General features: G+C 40.5%; 1 protein-coding gene across 2 annotated transcripts in view; it reads left to right on the top strand.

Moving 5' to 3' along the window:
• VAV3 (vav guanine nucleotide exchange factor 3) overlaps window positions 1-15,858 on the top strand; it is a 396,199-nt gene extending 380,341 nt beyond the window's left edge. The window contains exons 26-28 of one of the 2 annotated variants that reach the window (XM_030824966.1): window positions 10,571-10,654; window positions 12,819-12,970; window positions 13,642-15,858. In XM_030824966.1, the coding sequence (XP_030680826.1) occupies window positions 10,571-10,654; window positions 12,819-12,970; window positions 13,642-13,683 (278 nt within the window). In that variant the 3' untranslated portion in view covers window positions 13,684-15,858. The remainder of the gene's footprint in view (window positions 1-10,570; window positions 10,655-12,818; window positions 12,971-13,641) is intronic. The other variant, XM_030824967.1, reaches the window with a different exon arrangement.
• The last annotated feature ends 3,810 nt before the right edge of the window (window positions 15,859-19,668 follow it).

The raw sequence follows: 19,668 nt of genomic DNA on the forward strand, positions 1-19,668 counted from the left end.
CCATTCTACCCACTGCAGTTTCACTGTATTAATTTTAAACTTTTCTCTAAAATTTTCCATCCTTATTCTAATTTTTCTTTTTGTCATTTTGTAACTTGGAGTTATAAGAGGACTTTACATTATTACAGCAGTCAGGCAGTCAGTGAATGGGATTTATACAAGAAAAACACTACTTTAATACAAAAAAAGTGTTTTCAATGAATTGTATTGCTTTTCCACGGTGAAACACTTTATCTTTCTGAGAGACTGCACTTCTAGCTAATGCAGGCTCCTAAACAATACTTGCATGACCGTTTGTCTGAAACATTGTATTAAATATTTTATCTGGAATAAGAGAACCTAAGAATTCTGAAATTCAATAATTTGATGATTAGCAGGACACTCTTACTTTTCAAACCCCTTTTACATATATCAGATCAATATCTCCAATGGAGTATTCCAGGAATCTCTAGCCCTGTGAGAAGTACCATGAAACGATTTCTTTTGTCAAACAGATATATAAGAAATGCTACTAGTATGATATATTCCCTTCTAGGAAAGTGACAGTTTATCTAGAGTTTTCTCCAGTTTATTTCATCATGCAACACTGTCTCATAGTGTTTAATGCTCATGTTAGGAGCCTTAAAAGAGTTAGTAGGTGTGAAATACTGAGAATAGCGTCTCACATGTGGGAAGTGCTATGTGTTTTGCTCCTGCTATTACTACTGCTGCTCCTGCTACCACTTCCAATACTGGTACCCAGTGTGAAGTGTTACATTAGCCTCATTTGACAATTTTTAAGTATATTTATAAAGTCCTCCTTTTCCCTGATACTTTGGTTTCCTACTTCTATTTCCTGGGGCTTGGCTCCGCTCTTCCAGTATACACACTATTCTATGGACTAAGTTAGTTATAACATATTTCTGACATTTTTATATTCTTCTCTCTTGGTATGTCTGTGGTGTCCACATAATTTACAGTTCTTGGGCAACTGATCGACTGCAATTGCACATCTTCATTAGTAAGTGATGCTGGGCCTCCCTTTTTTATTTAGTTACTTCAGGATCTTTACCAGCTACTCTAAGGCATTTTTATTCTGAGCCTGATGGCTTTAAAAGTTAGCAACCAGTATCCAGGATCCCTTCGGAATATGGCTTACAGGTGTAAATTCTACAGATTCGGATAACCTCATTCAGTGCTATCTTTTAAATGTTTCAAGGCTCAGAGCAGTACTTATGATCTTAGAATTTCTCATCTTTTATACTGTTCATTAATACTTCTATAGTGTCTCATATAACTTCATGTTCTAAATTGAAAACTGGTCTTGGCCAGGCACAGTGGCTCATGCCTGTAATCCCCAGCACTTTGAGAGGCTGAAGCAGGTGGATCATTTGACGTTAGGAGTTTGAAACCTGCCTGGCCAACATGGTGAAACCCCGTCTTTACTAAGAATACAAAAATTAGCCCGGTGTGGTGGTATGCATCTGTAATCCCAGCTACTCAGGAGGCTGAGGCAGAAGAATTGTTTGAACCCAGGAGGCGGAGGTTGCAGTGAGCCAAGATGGCACCACTGCACTCCAGCCTGGGCAACAGAGGGAGACTCAATATCAAAAATAACTACATACATAGATACATACACATACATACATACATACATAACTGGTCTCAATGCAGTTAATTTACCACAGTGCTTTCATATAGCAGCCCTGATCCAAGAATTTGGTTTTACTAGTCTCTTGCTTGAAAAACAAACAGAAATTCACCTAAATTGGGAGAAATTCCCATTTTTTCTTCCTAAAAATTTAACCAGGCTCCTAGTTATGAGGATCAATGCTGATATCTCTTTTTTCCTGATATATGACTGATATTTGACTTCCCCTGCTGAATCCCAAATCTGCATAGGGTAGCAGGTTTTAACTCTGCAACTCTCTTGCTCTTAGTAGCACTAATAAACTGACTACATATTCGGCTAGGGTTTCCTTTCATTAAGTCATACTTTCATTCATTGCTTCGTGCATTCGACATTTGTTGAGCCTCTGCTTGCATTAAATACTATATCTTACACACGTCTCAAGTGTTATATACAATACAACTTAACATCTGAGCAATAGGTAGGAATGCCAGAGAAACTCTTCTTGTATCTAGGCACTTCAAACTTACCATCCCCATTAGCCCTAATACAGGTTTTTTTAAACATTCTGTAACACTCCTGAGAAGTCATCATCAGGCTTTGCTTGAACACTCAAGGGACTTTATGTTCAATACCACACAAAACACCCTATTTTCTGAACAAAATTAAGTTTTTTTTTTCTTTTATTGATCTAGAAATTTGATGTACTATAGCTATTTACCATGATTAGTTCAAAATAAATATATATTCTTACTAGCAATATAACCCCAAATATACTATAGAAATAATGTATTGTATATTCAAAATAAATATACTATATACTCTCCCTCTCATGATAACTTTTCACCTGGTATGTTCTTTCCCCTTTCCCATGCTTCCTTCCTACCTCTTCATTCCTTGCTTTTCTTTTCTTTTTTAAAATAATTAATCAATTCCTCATCATGTAAGTGGTTGTCAATTTCTCACCATCCTCACCACCCTCTGATAGATGCACTCCAGTTTGTCAGACCGGGCACAAAAATTTGAATATTGCCTGACTCATTGGCTCAGATTTTTCTTTTTTCAAAACTCATTCTTCCACAGTTAATTTCCACCCTTCCCTTTCTACAATTCTACATATTTGAATCGAATCCAAGCACTTCTTTCCTCATTTATTCTTTAGTTGTTGCATCCTCACCATTAACCTCCTCCATAGTTCCCCATATTCATTCATTCATTCATTATTCATTAATGCATTCATTCAACAGATCTTAATTGACAGCCTACTTCAGGGCAAGCACTGTTAAATTACAGGAGTGAATAGCATAGGTAAAATTCCCTACTCTTATGGAGATTCCACTTGCTAGTAGGGAAGGTAGCCAATGGATTTAGAAAAATAATTAAATGTATTATGTTAGATGTTACTGAGTGCTCTGGGGAAAAAAAAACATACCAAGGGAGTGGTACTCATGAGTGCTGAGAGATGGCTTACAATTTTTAACTGGCTGGTTGGGTGATGAAAAACAAAACTATAGTCTCATTTTCCGTCTTTCTGGTAGCATAGCAGAAAGCTGGTTCATCACTTCTGAGTTAGTTCAATAGTAGAGCAGGCTGACACCAGCCACTGGCTCTAGAAGCTCCCCTTTCTAACAGGCCACTTGTGTGACCAGGGAGCTTCTGTTATTATAAGCTTGCGTAAATATCCTGTCAATACGTAGAGCAGGATGCTGAAACTGTAACCACAGTGCGTGCAGAGCACTTGTGCGTCACCTCAGCAGTAGGACAATGGGAGTTTGGGAGATTGTATGCACTCTACCTACTTCTCTGATTGTGATTTGTTCCCACAATAAGCTCTGTTTCTGTCAGCATCACATGGCACTAGTGGTGTGGATCCATGATAATTTTATAGGACATCATGGCAGGTTTCATTGTGAAGGTTGCATTTGAGTCAAGTCTCAAGGAGGTGAAAGAGAGAACTGCCAGTGCTAAGGGAGGGGTATGTCTGACTGGGCAATGTGGCCAGAGCAGAAGGACCAAGAGGAAGAGTAGCTGGAGATGAGGTTCAAGGGGTGAGGCCAGATCACTTAAGGCCCTAAAGGACTTACAGCTTTTACCCTTGAAGAAACAGGAAACCATTGGAGGGATGTAGGCAAAGGAGAAACATGGTCTGCCTTTAAAGTTTTAATAGGATTATTCTAGCTTCTGTATTGTAAAAAAGACCATGAAAAAGAGATGACAAGGTAGGCACAGGAAGACCAGTTAGGCCCAGAAGACCAGTTAGGCAATCAAGGTAAGATGATAGTGGCCTGGAACAGCACGTAGCCATATAGGTGACTATATTTATATTTTGCGGGTGATCCGAAAGGATATTATGACACATCAGATGTGATGTATAATACTACGAGAAGACCTAAGAATAATTCTAAGGTTTTTGCCCTGAGCAACTGGGAGTTGGGAAGGTTTTTGTTTTGTATTGAGGGCTCCAATAGAGCCTAAAGTCTAATCATAGCATTCTCAATCCAAAATGAATCATTTCCATCCATATCTCTACATAATTTCTGTCTGTGTCTATCTCTTCACTAATTTCTAAGCTCCTTTGATGCCAGAGGCTGTACCTATTCATTATATCTCCTATGATATCTTAGCAGTCTTTGGCACATTAGCAATAATAAATAAAAATAGTAAATGTCTGCCAAATATTTTTAAAATATAGATTTAGAATTAACATCTTGATAAACCGTATGCATATAAATAACCTGAAATCCCTAGGCAGTTTTCCATAGCAATAAGAAAGACCTTATATTTACTTTGTTTTCTTGTTAACGGCTTTATATGTTTATACTCTGTAGCACTGAATACTAAGTAGTAGTTTATTTTTTACAATAATCCTAGATATAAGTTTTCCTCGCTACAGCTTTGGATTTTGGATTAACAGAAATTTATCTGCTTACCAGATGTCAGCATTCAATTAAATGAAATTAATCTAAATTATTCCTAGTTTTTTTTCAGTGACAATATATAAAATATACAATAAGCAGTAAACAATAGGGTTTCAGGTCATTTTGTTTGGGAGAGATTGGGGAGCAGATAGTTGATACTCTGTGAATTTTGCAGGGCATCTAAAACAATATGCATGAGTTCTAAAATAAAACCAGGGTAAGGATCACAAATTTAAATTAAGCATTCATTAAATTCTCAGCATGTTCTCTGGTGTTAGGCCATCTGTAGACAATCTTGGCAAAAAGAATCTCCTAGACTGCTCATCAAAGCATCCCACTTAGGAGTACAGTTCTTCAGGAAAACATCTAGGGCCACTGCTGTGCAGCAAACGCAAGTGATCAGTGTTGACAGTACCATTGGCCCAATCTTCTCATGTTCTTACTTCTCATATTCTTACTAACAACTTTTTGTTACCTAAGTGAGTGAGAACACATGTGCTTGTTACAACTAAAAACTGAGTGTTAATGAATGTCTATCCCAGAGAATACTTAGCAAATAACTTAGGGTAATGTTCTCTGATACATGTAAAGAATAATTGTTAGTTCAAAAATACTTAGGATTTGATTACTAGTACCTGAAGAAAGAGTGTCGATTAGGTTGGTTTCCAATGTGTAAAAATTTCAAATATTACTGAAAACTGAGTAAATTTTCATGTGCTCATGAACATTAATAGCACGATCAAGGCAGAACATAATACTTTAAAGCAATCCTTAGCCTTGACAACAAAAGTATAGGCATCAAATATCCAGTCACTAGTACTTTTTTATCCTGCCATAAACACTGTGTTATTTTTCTTTTTGATTGACATTCTTCTGTGTTTTGTGGCTTTATCTTCTCAGTCGGGTCTCAGAACTGAATAATAACCACTAATGATTTGCCAGTCAGTTATTATGGCTATGCTGATAACTTCTATTCCCAGTTTATTTATTTAACAGATAACTTCTATTTATATTAGGTAATGTTAGTACTTCAGGTTTTGCTAACTTGGAAAACTTGATAAGTAATATTTGACTGTGCTCTTAATAGTTCTAATTGGAAACATTAAGTCACTAAATTATGAGCCACTGAGTCATTTGCTAATAATGCCCCATGAATGTTAGCTCAGTTGAGATCCAGGTGTCATACACATGCAAAATAACCAAATACCTACCTAAGTGTGATAGTCTCTCTAAGCAAGGTGTCCTCCCTTGTCTATGCTAATGTGGAGTTGAAAGTGTTTGCAAAAGAGGGACAGTTAGGCCCTTAAACGAAGCATCCAGTTTGCAAATGATTACCTATTGAAAAAGGTCGCAGTATTGGTGTAATATTATCTAAGTGGATGCTAATATGCATAAAAGAGTTCTCTTTCAAGAAGCTTCCAGAATAACATGATACAGATAGGTTATCTTTAATGTTAGGCAGTGAATGACAAGTCCAGGAGATGATAACCACCTCAAGGTTCCCATTTAAATGTCACTGTTACTGGGCTCTTTTTAATTCTATTCCAGGACATGCACCTACCAATAATTTTTACTTTAGAAGTTTCTTGGTGTGATAGGAGGAGATTGATGATGAAACCATGCATCTGTATATATGGAAACACGTGGATATATTATCAGTATGGATGGAAATATATTTTCCAGGTTAAATCATTCTAAAAATATTTTTATCAAATACCTTATTCTGATATTGCTTACATCTGGGTTTAAATCCATACTTTCCTGGAGAAACATGTTATCTTTTACTCTTGTCTCAGTAGGTGCCAGGCATTCAAATGCTGTTTTTCCAGCTCAAAGGAATTAAGGACCCAAAGGCAGTTACCATTGTTATATAGGACGAGTGGCAACAATAAGTCACACTACAGTGTGTAGAAAAGTAGAAAGCATCCCTACCAATCCTTAGAATGTTTGGCTGAGAGCTATACACTGGGTGGCAGGAGAAACTGATTAACCTTTTACTCCTAAGAAGATTCCTCAGGCATAGAGTATGGTTAATGCTGTGAGACATACAGTATTTAATAGGTGTTCAGCATCTCAGAAAAAAAAATAGTTATTGTAGGAATATCACTGATAGATTGTGGCTCTCAGGAAGCCTGGGGAATAGAACCCGAACATATTTCGCTTTCTTTCCTTTGTGTTTTGCTGGCCTTTGTTGGAAGTCTTATGGAGCAGTTTAAGTGAGCAGAAGATGAGCTAAAGGAATGGAAGGAGGAGACATAAGGAACTTGCAAAATTAAATACCCTGCCGAGATACTTGTCCATTCAGCAGCTTCAGTTGCTTAGCACTGGACCTGATCCTGTGGAGGATGCAGAAGCAATATAAGAACTGGCCCCTGCCCTCCAGAATTGCTGTCTAATTGGGGATACAACACAGAACGTACAGTAATTAAATATCAGAGCCGTGAAGTGCCAGGATGCAAATGCCTACCAGAGGGCTAGGAAAGGTCAAAGAAGGGGCCAGAGTGTTGTCTGGATTGTCAGGGAAGGCTCTTGGGAGGGGTCTGGGCTGGACTTGAGACAGGGAAGTTAAGGTCAGCAGAGGCCAGGGAAGGAGCAGCATTGCAGAATGAGCAGATATTTGGAGTTGGAAATGTAGCTGAGGGCCTCAGGAGGTAGTAGGAAGCTGGTCTGGGTAAAGAGAACACATGTGGAAATGTATGCAGATTTCATTAGAGAGGCAAGAGTGGCCAGATTATGAATTGTCATGGAATTCAGGCCAAGGGTTTGGATTTCATAATTTAGCAAATAGCATGATGGACTCTACATCAAAGGTGAGTTGCTGTGAGGCAGTATTTAGAACGGAAGAGAAAGAAAGCCAGAAGCAAGAAGACCATTTGGCTGGCAGTTTTCTGAGGGTAGGAATGATATAGATACCTGAATTGGGATGGTGCAGCTGAGAATTACTGAAAGATTAACTTCATATTGCAGAGGAAGAAAGCACTTTACTTAGAAAGGGGACAAGGAGGGCTGAACGGTGTACTAATTTTGCAAGGGTAGTTCACAGAGAGAACAGGAGAGTTCTTGCAGGGGGGAAACATGGGAGTTTGAGCTAGATTACAGGGAAGAAGATGAGGAATTTGGTTTCAGACACATTAAATCAGACATAAAAGCTAGTCTTCGTAGCAGTGTCATGAAAACATTTGAAGCCATAAACTGAAATTCAGGTGAGAAGCCAAACCATATCCAAGAATCTCCCACATTCATCAGAGAAAAAAATTAGTCTAAGTGAAGACAGCAGCGCGGCCAAAGCCTAACTGTGAGGGCTAACTACAGTTTGGATGGAATTATAATGTTGTAGATAAGTTTTAAGAGGATTCTAATTCTAGCTACTTGATAGGAATGCAAATGATGATAAGGCTTTTAGAGTTAGATAAGAGACAGGGCTAGCACCCTGATATTCTGTAACTGAAACAGAGTTTCAAGTCCTTTGGTGAAGCATTACCCATATTCCTTCAGGAATAGTCGATATTTTAAGATTACAGATAGGTTATCTTATCTGATTTATCTACCTATTGTTGAAATTATTTAATTTGCATTTAACTGTGTTTTCACTGGCTTATCATTTCTCTCTTCTAGAGCTAACTTATCTCTTGTTATATTCCAGACTCTTGGTGTAAATTACCTTCATTGAAAATTTTGGAGAAATATAGTGTTTTATTTCTTTATGGATAAAATAGTCCCAGAGAGAGGGACACAAGGATGGACACTTAGAAAATATTCCCAGCTACTCGGGAGGCTGAGGCAGGAGAATGGCGTGAACCCAGGAGGCGGAGCTTGCAGTGAGCCGAGATCGTGTAACTGCACTCCAGACTGGGCGACAGAGCGAAACTCCATCTCAAAAAAAAAAAAAAAGAAAACAGTCCAAGGACAGAATTCTAATGCCTGACAGAAGTAAGGTTTAGAATGAGGGCTTCTAACTGAAGTTTTCACAGACATAGGTTAGGAATCTTAGCACCAGATTTTCTGCCAATAATAGAGTTAGATGTGTGTCATTTGCTCATTAAAATGGAGGTGGCATCCTATCCTCTAACAGTATATCATGATCTCAAGAAAATGAAAATGTACCATTTCTACTGCACGGCTGAAAATGATTTGGGCTGATTATAAACATTAGTTGTAATGGCATGTATCAGTATACTTAAAAATAAAAAATGTACTGCAGAATGTGCAATGGAATAGAAAAGGACTTTGATTATCAACAAGAGTATACTTCATGGTAGGTGAAAAGTAAACATTTTTCATGAATGAGGCCATTCATGAGAAAAGTCTGTCATGAATGCATCAGTGTGTATATGAGGGCTCCAAGGCCGTCGATTCTAAGAATAACTAAACTCCCTCCAATTCTCTTGGCCAGTCTGCTTGGGTGGTGTCTGGGAATCTCCTTAATAAGTCACTGCTATCCACAGATATCCCTAGGACCCTTTCATGACAAGAATATTAACTTTGGAAGAATTCTGTGGCTGGCAAGTCAAGCAGTTACCTGAACAGAGGCAGAATATATTGGAAGATGATGTGAACTCATTTCCCAGTTGTCTTAGCTCACTTTTACCTCATCCTTGGCTGTAGAAAACTTTTTGTCACAGTTCAGATTAGGCCATGGTACAAGTAAGAGCAACCCAAACACCTTAAATAGGCTTCAAGAAGATAGTTATTTCTCTTTCCTAAAAAATCCTGGAAATACTCCAAGGCTGGGGGGCAGGGCTGGTCATCTCTGTTCCAGGAAATCTTTAACGATCCAGGTTCCTTCAGGCTCATGCTCCACCATCCTGAAGGGGAGGCTTTCCTCCTCATGAACCAAGATAGTAGCTTTCACACTCCAGACAGCAGGATAGAATGAAGAGCCAAAAAGAAAGGCAAAGAGTGTGTCCACTGTATTGTTAGGAAAGGTCCCAGAAGCTGTCTCATGACACTTTTGTTTATATTCCATTGGCCAGAACTTGGTTGTATGGCTATACTGAACTGCAAGGGAGGCTGAGAAATGTAGCCTTCTCTCTAGGCAAACATAGCCCAATGCATAATCTAAGACAGGAAAGAAGGGGAGAATAAATACTGGGAGAAAGTATACAACCACACCTTCCTTTTCCATTACAGTGGCACCATGGTATCAGCAGGTCAAGTTATATAGCTGCCTGCAGAGGTGCCTGAAGCAGAGTGGCAGTTGCAGAGTAGTGCAGCAGTCGCTAGGAGCAGGTACCCTGGAGTCACATCACTTAGGTTTGATTCCAGATTTTTCCCATATGTAAAGGGGAAATAATATTAGTACCTTCCTCTTAGCGTTGTGACGATTAAGTGAAATACTGAGTATGGCACTTTCAGCATGGTATCTAAGACTTCAAAACCATTTGATAAATGTGATTAGCTCTTATATTAAAAGTAAAATGAAAAGTTTTAGAGCATCCATAGACATGTTACTTTTCTGTACATCTCTCTACAATGTGGAGGATATATTTACTTTTTTGCAGCTATAATAAGAGTCAAAGTGGTTTTCATTTCTGATTGCACTTTTCTCCTTTTGAAAATAAGCTGGCATGTGCATGCTTGGTTGGGAGGATGGAGGTGGTTTCTAACAAATTGTATGAATGATTTTCTTGAATTTTCCATGGGTTCTGCATGTTTCATTGATACCATCTTACAGGCTTTTCTTTATAATAGTTTTGATGTGAAGGATTACTTTACAGTAAGCATCTACAGGATACCCCTTTCCACTGATGTAACGAAGTGGGAATTGGGCACCACATCAAAAGGATGAGGCCATTGTTGGCCATCCTTGGATGGATGGGGTTCAAAGATGGCAGTGTGGAGTGGGTATTCTCTGTGTTTGCCTATAAAAGGATAGACAGCTCTGAATTGCAAAATACTATTGTCTATCAAAATATAAAAGTTTGGCTTGTTCTTCATTTAGAAATGGTGATAGGAAAGAAGTGGGTGAAAATGGTTGTGTTGAGATATTTTTGCCAATACCTAAATGCTCTTTTGCTTCTCTCTTTTTCTTTCTTTCTCGAAGCCCCCTCTTTGTTCTGTGGCTTTTCTTTTGTAACTCCTCCAGACTACAGCTTTGTTCCCCCTTCTTCCACTCCTTTCTGGTCAGGTACTGCTTTACTACTTATATTTGTCTCTTCAACTTGCTTCTGCTTGCAAATAAAATATTTGAGTTCCATGTATGGCTTCTCATATGGATACATCTCCTCAAAGACAATCCCTCGAGTTCCATTACCACCATGCAGTTTACTCTTCTCTGTCATAAGGTCACCGTTCATCACGACATTTCACTCCTCTGGTGTTTGTGTGTGTGCTCATGCCATGAGACATTCTATAATTTATCTGTTGGGGAGAGTTTGCAGAGGGATGGGGCTGAAAGTGTAAAGGGGGATGAAAATCTATAATATCATTATTTTTCTTGAAGACCAGAAAGTTTAGTTGAAAAAAGCCAATGTTTATGTATTTTCATGAAGAAAATAAATAGAAATAAAATCCCAACTTTGTTTTCAAATATAAAAGTAAAATTCAGTACACATTACTTGAAAAGATGACTGACGCCCATGAATTCTGCAGTTCTTCAGTTTGTGCGTGGGCATTTTGGTCTTGATTTCTGTCATTACCCAGAAAGTTTAATGGCTATTTACATGACATTTAGGGTATACATTAGATAAAGTCTGTTTTCTGACAGATTTTTAAAAATTAACCTGCACATCCCAATAAAAATCATAGAATTTAGAACTAGAAAAACTTAGAAGTCATCTAGTACAAACATTTCATTTCATAGATGAGAAAAAATGTGGCCTCGAGGGGTTAGGAGACCTATGCAAGGTCACCACACAGTTAAGTTGATGATTGGGTTTTTCCATCACAGGGGTGTTTTTATGTGCAGCGACTCTAACAGTAGTGGCCCAGTAATGGGACAGTTTTCAGTGAGAAAGCTATTAAAGTGGTTTGTGTCCTGAACAGTAAAATAAAATGACCTATTTTTACTCCCTTTACAGTTCTGAAATCTACAGTATTGCCATTCATTTATCTCATGATGGACACCTGGAGTCTAAAAAAATTTCTGTCATTACAAAGCCATGAATAATAGGTCAGAGATCCCTGTGGCCAAGTGGGCAGGCTCTTCCAGGGTAACACGGGTCATAACTTCTGCTGCCTGAGCCCTAGGAACTGTTAAAAATACAGATGGTTGGTGTTTCCCATTTGTCTCCTTTTCTTACACTTAAGTTCCTTTACCATTTAAGATTTATAAAGTTTCACCAACCTCCGATGAGTGATTCTCAGAATCACTGAACATATAATTGAAAACACTTTATAACCCCAAAGAGCAACAGGTAGAGAAGTTAATATAAAATGTGCTATGAAACACTAGAGACTAACAAACATGAACCACTGGAATGGAGTTTTCTTTTCAGAACAAGGCCAGCAGGCCCAGGGAGAAAGTTAGCTCCTCTCCTGCCATCAAATATTAAACACACACACACACACACACACACACACACACACAGAGAGAGAGAGAGAGAGAGAGAGAAACTCAACTCTGAACACAGGAGATTAATACCCTGACATCTTATTTTTGATTAGATACGTCAGTAAAGTTTTTCTGTAAGGCAGTATTTGTTTCAAAGAAAGAAAATATAGATGGTATTTGTGTGTTCCTTTTGTGAGACCTGATTCACACCTCTTCGCATAGGTGAATTATATAGAAAACAATAACTAAATGTATCCCCAAATAGTTTTAACATAGAAAGCCTTGTTAGGGAAGAAAGTGCCACTTAACCAGAAGTGATAACATAGATTTGACAGGAGACTTACATCAGAGCAAAATATTTCATTGTTTTGAGTGTTAGTTAAAGCAGTTACTGGATAAAAACATAAAGCTTTACCTTGGAGTTGCTGGTTAGATTACTGGGCCATCAATAGGAAGTTTATGATGAAATTATGTTAGAATCTATCTCCTTAGATACTTAGATATTAATGAGTTTTTTTAATTTGTTTTTTTTTGTTTTGTTTCATTTTTATAAAAACCAGTCCTTACTTTGAATGGAAAAACAGGATAATGGTTCTTTAAACTTATGAAGCGAATTTGCCTGCACCTGATTGAATTGAAACAGCAATTCTGCTGCTTTCAAGCTCCTCTGCCATTATCGCTGGTCTGTAATAAAATCACGACTGTGCATTTGATAGCATCAATAACATTCATCTGATTAGGTTGTTATGATTGTTAACGAACTGCAAACCTACTCTCACTCCTTGTCATTTCTTGACAGTGTTAAGTCCAAAAGTGCTGGGCATTGCCATCGCTCGGTATGACTTCTGTGCAAGAGATATGAGAGAGTTGTCCTTGTTGAAGGGAGATGTGGTGAAGATTTACACAAAGCTGAGTGCAAATGGCTGGTGGAGAGGAGAAGTAAACGGCAGGGTAAGTTGGCCCTCTCGATGTGCCGGTGCACGTGAACGAAGGGGACTGAGCAGTTGTTTGCACCCATTGTGGCACCAGGGAGAAGCCTCTATACTGTATTACAGCTTTCAGCCCACAGGCCTCTGCCCTCTGGAAACTGATGCAGTATTTTGCTGATACCAGGGACTCGCTGAAAATATTTGAAATGAACGTGATAGTGACATAAATAAAATTCACCTGGGACTGGGACAGCTTGCTGCTTGGAAAAGAGTCGAGGAGCATTTCAGTTCTTTTTAGACCCTGAGCCATAGAGCTAAACTTTATGTGTATTGCAAAATATCTATAAGAACTGCTGATGTAAATTGGAAAGAATGGGACATGGTACCTCTGTCTTTTCATCCTGTTCTACAGCAGAAATAGGAATCATTATGCAGCAGAGCCCCCCCCCCGTATTATACTTAATTTACATATTTATTTGTGTGCTAGTGGATTAGAACACTGTTTATTGTATTCCTCCATTTCGATCATTTACTCTATTAGGCTTCTAAGAGCAGTTAAACCAATCTTCTCACCTACAGTGGGCATAAAACCCCAGTTTAATTGGGGTGTTATGAAAACAAAATGCTCTGTAGAATCCTTTGACGTGTCAGATACAAAGTCATGTTGCTATGTTGGTTGCTTTTCTTTTTTAGGTGGGCTGGTTTCCATCCACGTATGTGGAAGAGGATGAATAAATTCAAATCCAGCATTGCACCCTGCACCAAAAATTTCAGAGAAGGGATAAATAGAAGCCTGCACAGCATCGTGAATTAACTGAAGTGTTTAAAAAGCTGCATTTCTGGCTATTCAACATCCTCCCTCCTTAGCCCCTCCTAAGTCTTAATGCTGAGATTTCTAAAGATGCTGGTACTGACAGATTAATGGCTTGCCTAGAGCTGTGCAAGAAACAGCCTGCCAGTCTGTCATTGTCAGGGACCAGGGCAAAACCAAGAGCTGTTCTTCCCAGAAGAGCCCTGCAAACACATTGGTTCATGCTTCCCTTTACTTCATCTGGTCAGATACCATGAATGCCAGTCATCAGTAAATCTTAATACACTTTTGCTTTATTCTCACATGCCATTCACCAGATTATTTGATGGTACAAAGAAGCAGAAGTGTAATTTTCCTTTTCCCAGCATGAAGAAAAATTGGAGTTCTGCCATTTGAGCAGCTTACTGGAAAGATCCAGCCCTACTTGTCTTAAATTGTCCAACAAGGTGACTCATTGCCCGGCAAACACTTTTACCCTCAGATGTTACTCATGATATTATAAAATATGAGGCCAATGCTCAGGTTTGCATCATAAGTGAGCTATCCCTGAAGGGTTTTAATTACTCATTTGGTGTCCTGATTATATTTGCAAACTTCCTTATAAAAGGTGAAACAAGCACATAAAAGAGAGGGTGTCTTCATATTAAACCTTCACAACCTTCATGATTTCATAGGATTATTTTGGAAATATAGTACTTGACTTTATGAAAGGATCTGGGCTAGGTATATTAGGGGTAGTTGCCAATAATCTGAATAAGGTGGCATTGTTTACAGAAACAGATCAAGGGCTATAATTTATGTCATTTTATAGCAGCAGTATCTATTAATACATGCCTTTTCCTCCCATCCACCTCCCCCCCACACACACACACAAAGATGACCTGGGACATGACTTTTTTATTCCCACATTTTCTTGGAGCACAAACAACTTTGTTGAGGATTTTGGAAGGGAAGCACAACTGGGTCCTTTATTCATTTCTGGGACAGAAAGAGGGTCAGTGGACTTTTGTGGGCTTCCAGCTTCTCTCAGAGTCTCCCCCTCTGCAGCCCATCCTGGGAGTGTATTCAATGGAGGGAAGATGGGTCTTGCAGTACATTTGTTTTGCCCAGCCATCACTCTTTTTTGTGAGGAGCCTAAATACATTCTTCCTGGGGTCCAGAGTCCCCATTCAAGGCAGTCAAGTTAAGACACTAACTTGGCCCTTTCCTGATGGAAATATTTCCTCCATAGCAGAAGTTGTGTTGTGACAAGATTCAGAGAGTGTTTCATGTTGGGAAAAAAAAGAAGCATTAACTTAGTAGAACTGAACCAGGAGCATTAAGTTCTGAAATTCTGAAGCATCGCTGAAATGAAGCAGGTGTAGCCTGCCCTCTCATCAATCCGTTTGGGTGCCAGAACTCAAGCTTCAGTGGACACATCCCCCTGTTAGAGACCCTCATGGGCTAGGACTTTTCATCTAGGATAGATTCAAGAACTTTACCTCAGAATTATGTAAACTGTGATTGTGTTTTAGAAAAATTATTATTTGCTAAAACCATTTAAGTCTTTGTATATGTGTAAATGATCACAAAAATGTATTTTATAAACTGTTCTGTACAGTAAAGTTACACCTCAAAGTGTACTCTTGGAATGGATTCTGCCTATAAAGTCTTATCTGCCACTCTGTCTCGGGAATGTTTTGTCTGTTGCCGTCAGCCGAACTTTGTTATGGAGGGAGCAGCCTCACACAAGCAGAAACACTCCTGTGGATGGTATTGTAGCATGTATTGTTTATTTTAGTCAATAGACCCTCTCCTTATAAATGGTGTTTAGTCTTCCTGTTGCATTTCATGGGCCTGGGGGTTTCCTAGCAGAGGATATTGGAGCCCCTTTTTGTGACATTACCAATTACATCTTTGTCTACGTTTAATACTTTGTATTGGAAAATTTAAATGCTGCGGATTTGTGTAGAGTTCTAATACCAAAGACAGAAGTAAATGTTTTACATATACTTTGTCTTGCCTGTATGTAGCCCTTGTGTAATATGGTGAATTAGAGTGGTATTTCACTTTGTATTATTTTGTAAATATGTCAATATAATAAATAGTGACTAAATTGATTTCTAAGAATTGGAGTCTTTTTATTGAACCCTGTATTAGTCAGGGTTCCCCTGAAAATGGATGGCACTGGATTGTCGGGCCTGTACCCGGCCATCGCCAGCAGTCCACAGTGAACAGAAGAAGTGTATGTGTCGGGGTCACCACGCCCCCGCCCGCCAGCCCCTTGGACGCTAGGCGTCTAGTAGGAGGGCCGCTGCAGTGAGTCTCGAAGGGCAGGGCTGGGCCCGGGCGGAGCCGCCGCAGGTGCAGATCTTGGTGGTAGTAGCAAATATTCAAACGGGAACTTCAAAGGCCGAAGTGGAGAAGGAGGGTTCCATGTGAACAGCAGTTGAACATGGGTCGGTCGGTCCTGAGAAATAAGGGAGCGCCATTCTGCATGGACAGGCGATGGCCTACGTTGCCCTCAGCCAATCGAAAAGGAGTCCGGTTCAGATCCCCGAATCCGGAGCGGCAGAGATGGACGCCGCCAAGCGTCCAGCGCAGTAACGTGAAGGATCCCGGAGAAGCTGGTGGAAGCCGCGGGGAGAGTTCTTTTCTCCTTGTGAAGGGCAGGGCGCCCTGGAATTAGGTTCGCCTGGAGAGAGGGGTCCGTGCCTTGGAAAGCGTCGCGGTTCCAGTGGCATCTGGTGAGCTCTGACTGGCCCTTGAAAGTGCGGGGGAGAGGGTGTAAATCTCGCTCCGGACTGTACTCATATCCGAAGCATTCCTCCCTCTGGAACTAAGACCTCTAGGCCAGCAGAACAGAATGTCGCAGGAACAGGAAGCAAAAATTTTGCTAGTAGATCACTTAGGGTGATGGTGAGTGGTGCCACTTCCACTTCCACCCCCTGATTCCTGGACCCGTGAATCCTGGCTGTGGGAGAAACAGTACCATACATTGGACACTGATTCAGAGCATACACGGCCTTCTAAAGAATTTTGTCCCATCCCTGCAAAGTATTGTCACCTAGTTGGCATTGTAATTGTGACTTCAAAAGGCCATTCCACCTTTCTATCAATCCAGCTGCTTCAGGATGATGGTGAATTCCATGAGCATGAGCCCAATGCTACACTTCTTTAGCCGTAAAGTGAGTGCCTTGGACAGAGGCAATGCTGTGTGGAATATCATGACGGTGGATAAGGCATTCTGTGAGTCCACGGATGGTCGTCTTGGCAGAAGCATTGCACGCAGGATAGGCAAACCCATATCTGGAGTAATTGTCTATTCCAGTGAGGACAAACTTCTGCCTTTTCCATGATGGAAGAGGTCCAATATAATCAACCTGCCACCAGGTAGCTGCCTGATCACCCCAAGGAATGGTGCCATATTGAGGGCTCAGTGTTGGTCTCTTGCTGCTGGCAAATTGAGCACTCAACACTGGCTGTAGCCAGGTCAGCCTTGGTGAGTGGAAGTCCATGTTGCTGAGCCCATGCATAACCTCCATCCCTGCCACCATGGCCGCTTTGTTGATGGGCCCATTGAGCGATGACAGGAGTGGCTGGAGAAGGAGGCTGAATGGTGTCCACAGAATGGGTCATACTAGCCAGTTGATTATTAAAATCCTCCTCTGCTGAGATCACCCGTTGGTGAGCACTCACATGGGATACAAATATCTTCACCGTTTTTGGCCACTCAGGCCCATCCACATACCTCTTCCCCAGATTTCTTTGTCACCAATTTTCCAATCATGCTTCTTCCAAGTCCCTGACCACCCAGCCAAACCATTGGCTATTATAGCCCATGTATCAGTATATAATCACACAACCAGGTGCACTGATTGAAGTTCTGCCCCCTGGGAATATTTCCCTTCAGTGCTGTCCTTCAGGGATGTCCTGCAAAGGGGCTGTAGTGCTGCAGCTGTCCACTTTGGGTGATGCCTGCATATCATGAAGAACCATCTGTGAACCAGGCCCTAGTCTTCTCTCCTCTGTCAATTCATCATAGAGAACTCCTTATGCGGCCATTGGTGCAGGCTAGGGAAGAGAAGGCAGGGTGGCGGGAGTGGAGACCATGGGTGTTTGAGCCACTTCCTCATGTAACTTACTTGGCCTTCAGGACCTGCTCGAACCTGATTATGTATATACCACTTTCATTTGATGATGGAACGCTGCTGTGCGTGACCCACTTTATGGCTAGATGGGTCAGAAAGCGCCCAGTTTATGATAGGCAGTTCAGGTCACATGGTGACTTGATGACCCATAGTCAAACGTCCTGTTTCCACCGAAGCCCAGTAGCAACCCAAGAGCTGTCTCTCAAAAGGAGAGTAGTTATCTGCAGAAGATGGCAGGGCCTTGCCCCAAAATCCTAGAGGCCTCCACTGTGATTCACCTATGGGGGTCTGCCAAAGGCTCCAAACAGCATCCCTATCTGCCACTGACACCTCAAGCACGATTGAATCTGCTGGGTCATATGGCCCAAGTGGCAGAGCAGCTTGTTCAGCAGCCTGGACCTGTTGCAGAGCCTTCTGTTCTGGACCCCAATCAAAACTGGCAGCCTTTCAGGTCACTTGATAATTGGGCAGGACTAATATACCCAAATGAGGAATGCGTTGCCTCCAAAAGCCAAATAGGGCCACTAGGCATTGTGCCTCTTTCTTGGTTGTAGGAGGGGCCAAATGCAGCAACTTGTCCTTTACCTTAGAAGGACTATCTCGACAGGCCCCACGATCCCATAACACACATATACCAGTCCCATAATTAACATGGGGATTAAGCCCTAATTTTGTTTAGCTGTAGCTCAGGATTGCTGCCTAAGTTATGAACAGTGAAGTACACGGTAAACTCAATAGTTGCCAATAACATTTATTGGCATGCTTACCGTATGCCATGCTCTGTTCTAAGTGCATTATTTGCACTAACTTACAACAACCCCCAAAGGTAGAACCCCATAATATTTTCATTTGCACATGAGGAAACTGAGGTACATCAAGAGGTTGCAACTTTCCCAAAGTCACACAGCTGCTAAGTGTCAGAGCTGAATTCTGACTTGGGTGGTCTGGCTCCAGAGTCTGTATAACCACTACCCTATCCTACCACACTTTGTAGGGCAAGAGAAAGATTTCGTACATTTTTAAACTTACATAACCAAGAAGAAACTGTTTGATACTAAACAGTGGTTTGAACAATTGAAGGTTAACACAGAATTCAGAAATATGCCACTATTCCTGCCACCTAAAAGAAAACCCAAAAAAGATATTGCCCAGAGAGATTGGTATCAGATTGAGTTTTCATTTCTACTTTGATTCACTCCTGTACTAGAAAATGGCTGCTAATCCAGAGAGGCTTGGAGTCAAGTTTCCCTTGGTGGAGCAGGCCAGCTGATAATCCACAGTGATGGAGTCTGTCTTAGGGAGAGGGTGGAGTCACTTCATTCCTTCTAAGGACCAGGAAAGGCCATGGTGGTAGCTTCTGCATGACCTCACCATCACAACCTTGCTACAAACACAAAATTCCTGCTGTTTTCATTACAATACAGTGGGTTATACAGCCCTCAATCCATTATTTGAGGAGCCAACTCCATTGGTATCTTTATCACTTCTCTTTGACATATTAACATTATGTGACTGTTAGACTTTGTATCAGTTCATCACCATCCTCACCACTGCCAATTGTACTCACCGTTGCCCCCTTTATTTGTTAATTAACAAAGGAACACAGCTTTGTAACAGGTACTTTGTCTTCCCCCAAACGAGTGAAGTAAAATATGCTGGTAGGTAGTTTGTTGTTGTTTGTTTGTTTGTTTCGAGACAGAGTTTTGCTCTTGTCACTCAGGCTGGAGTGCAATGGTGCAATCTCAGCTCACTGCAGCCTCCACCCCCCAGGTCCAGGCA

The sequence above is a fragment of the Nomascus leucogenys genome, chromosome 12 (assembly GCF_006542625.1).
Source record: "Nomascus leucogenys isolate Asia chromosome 12, Asia_NLE_v1, whole genome shotgun sequence".
Classification (NCBI taxonomy): Eukaryota; Metazoa; Chordata; class Mammalia; order Primates; family Hylobatidae; genus Nomascus; species Nomascus leucogenys.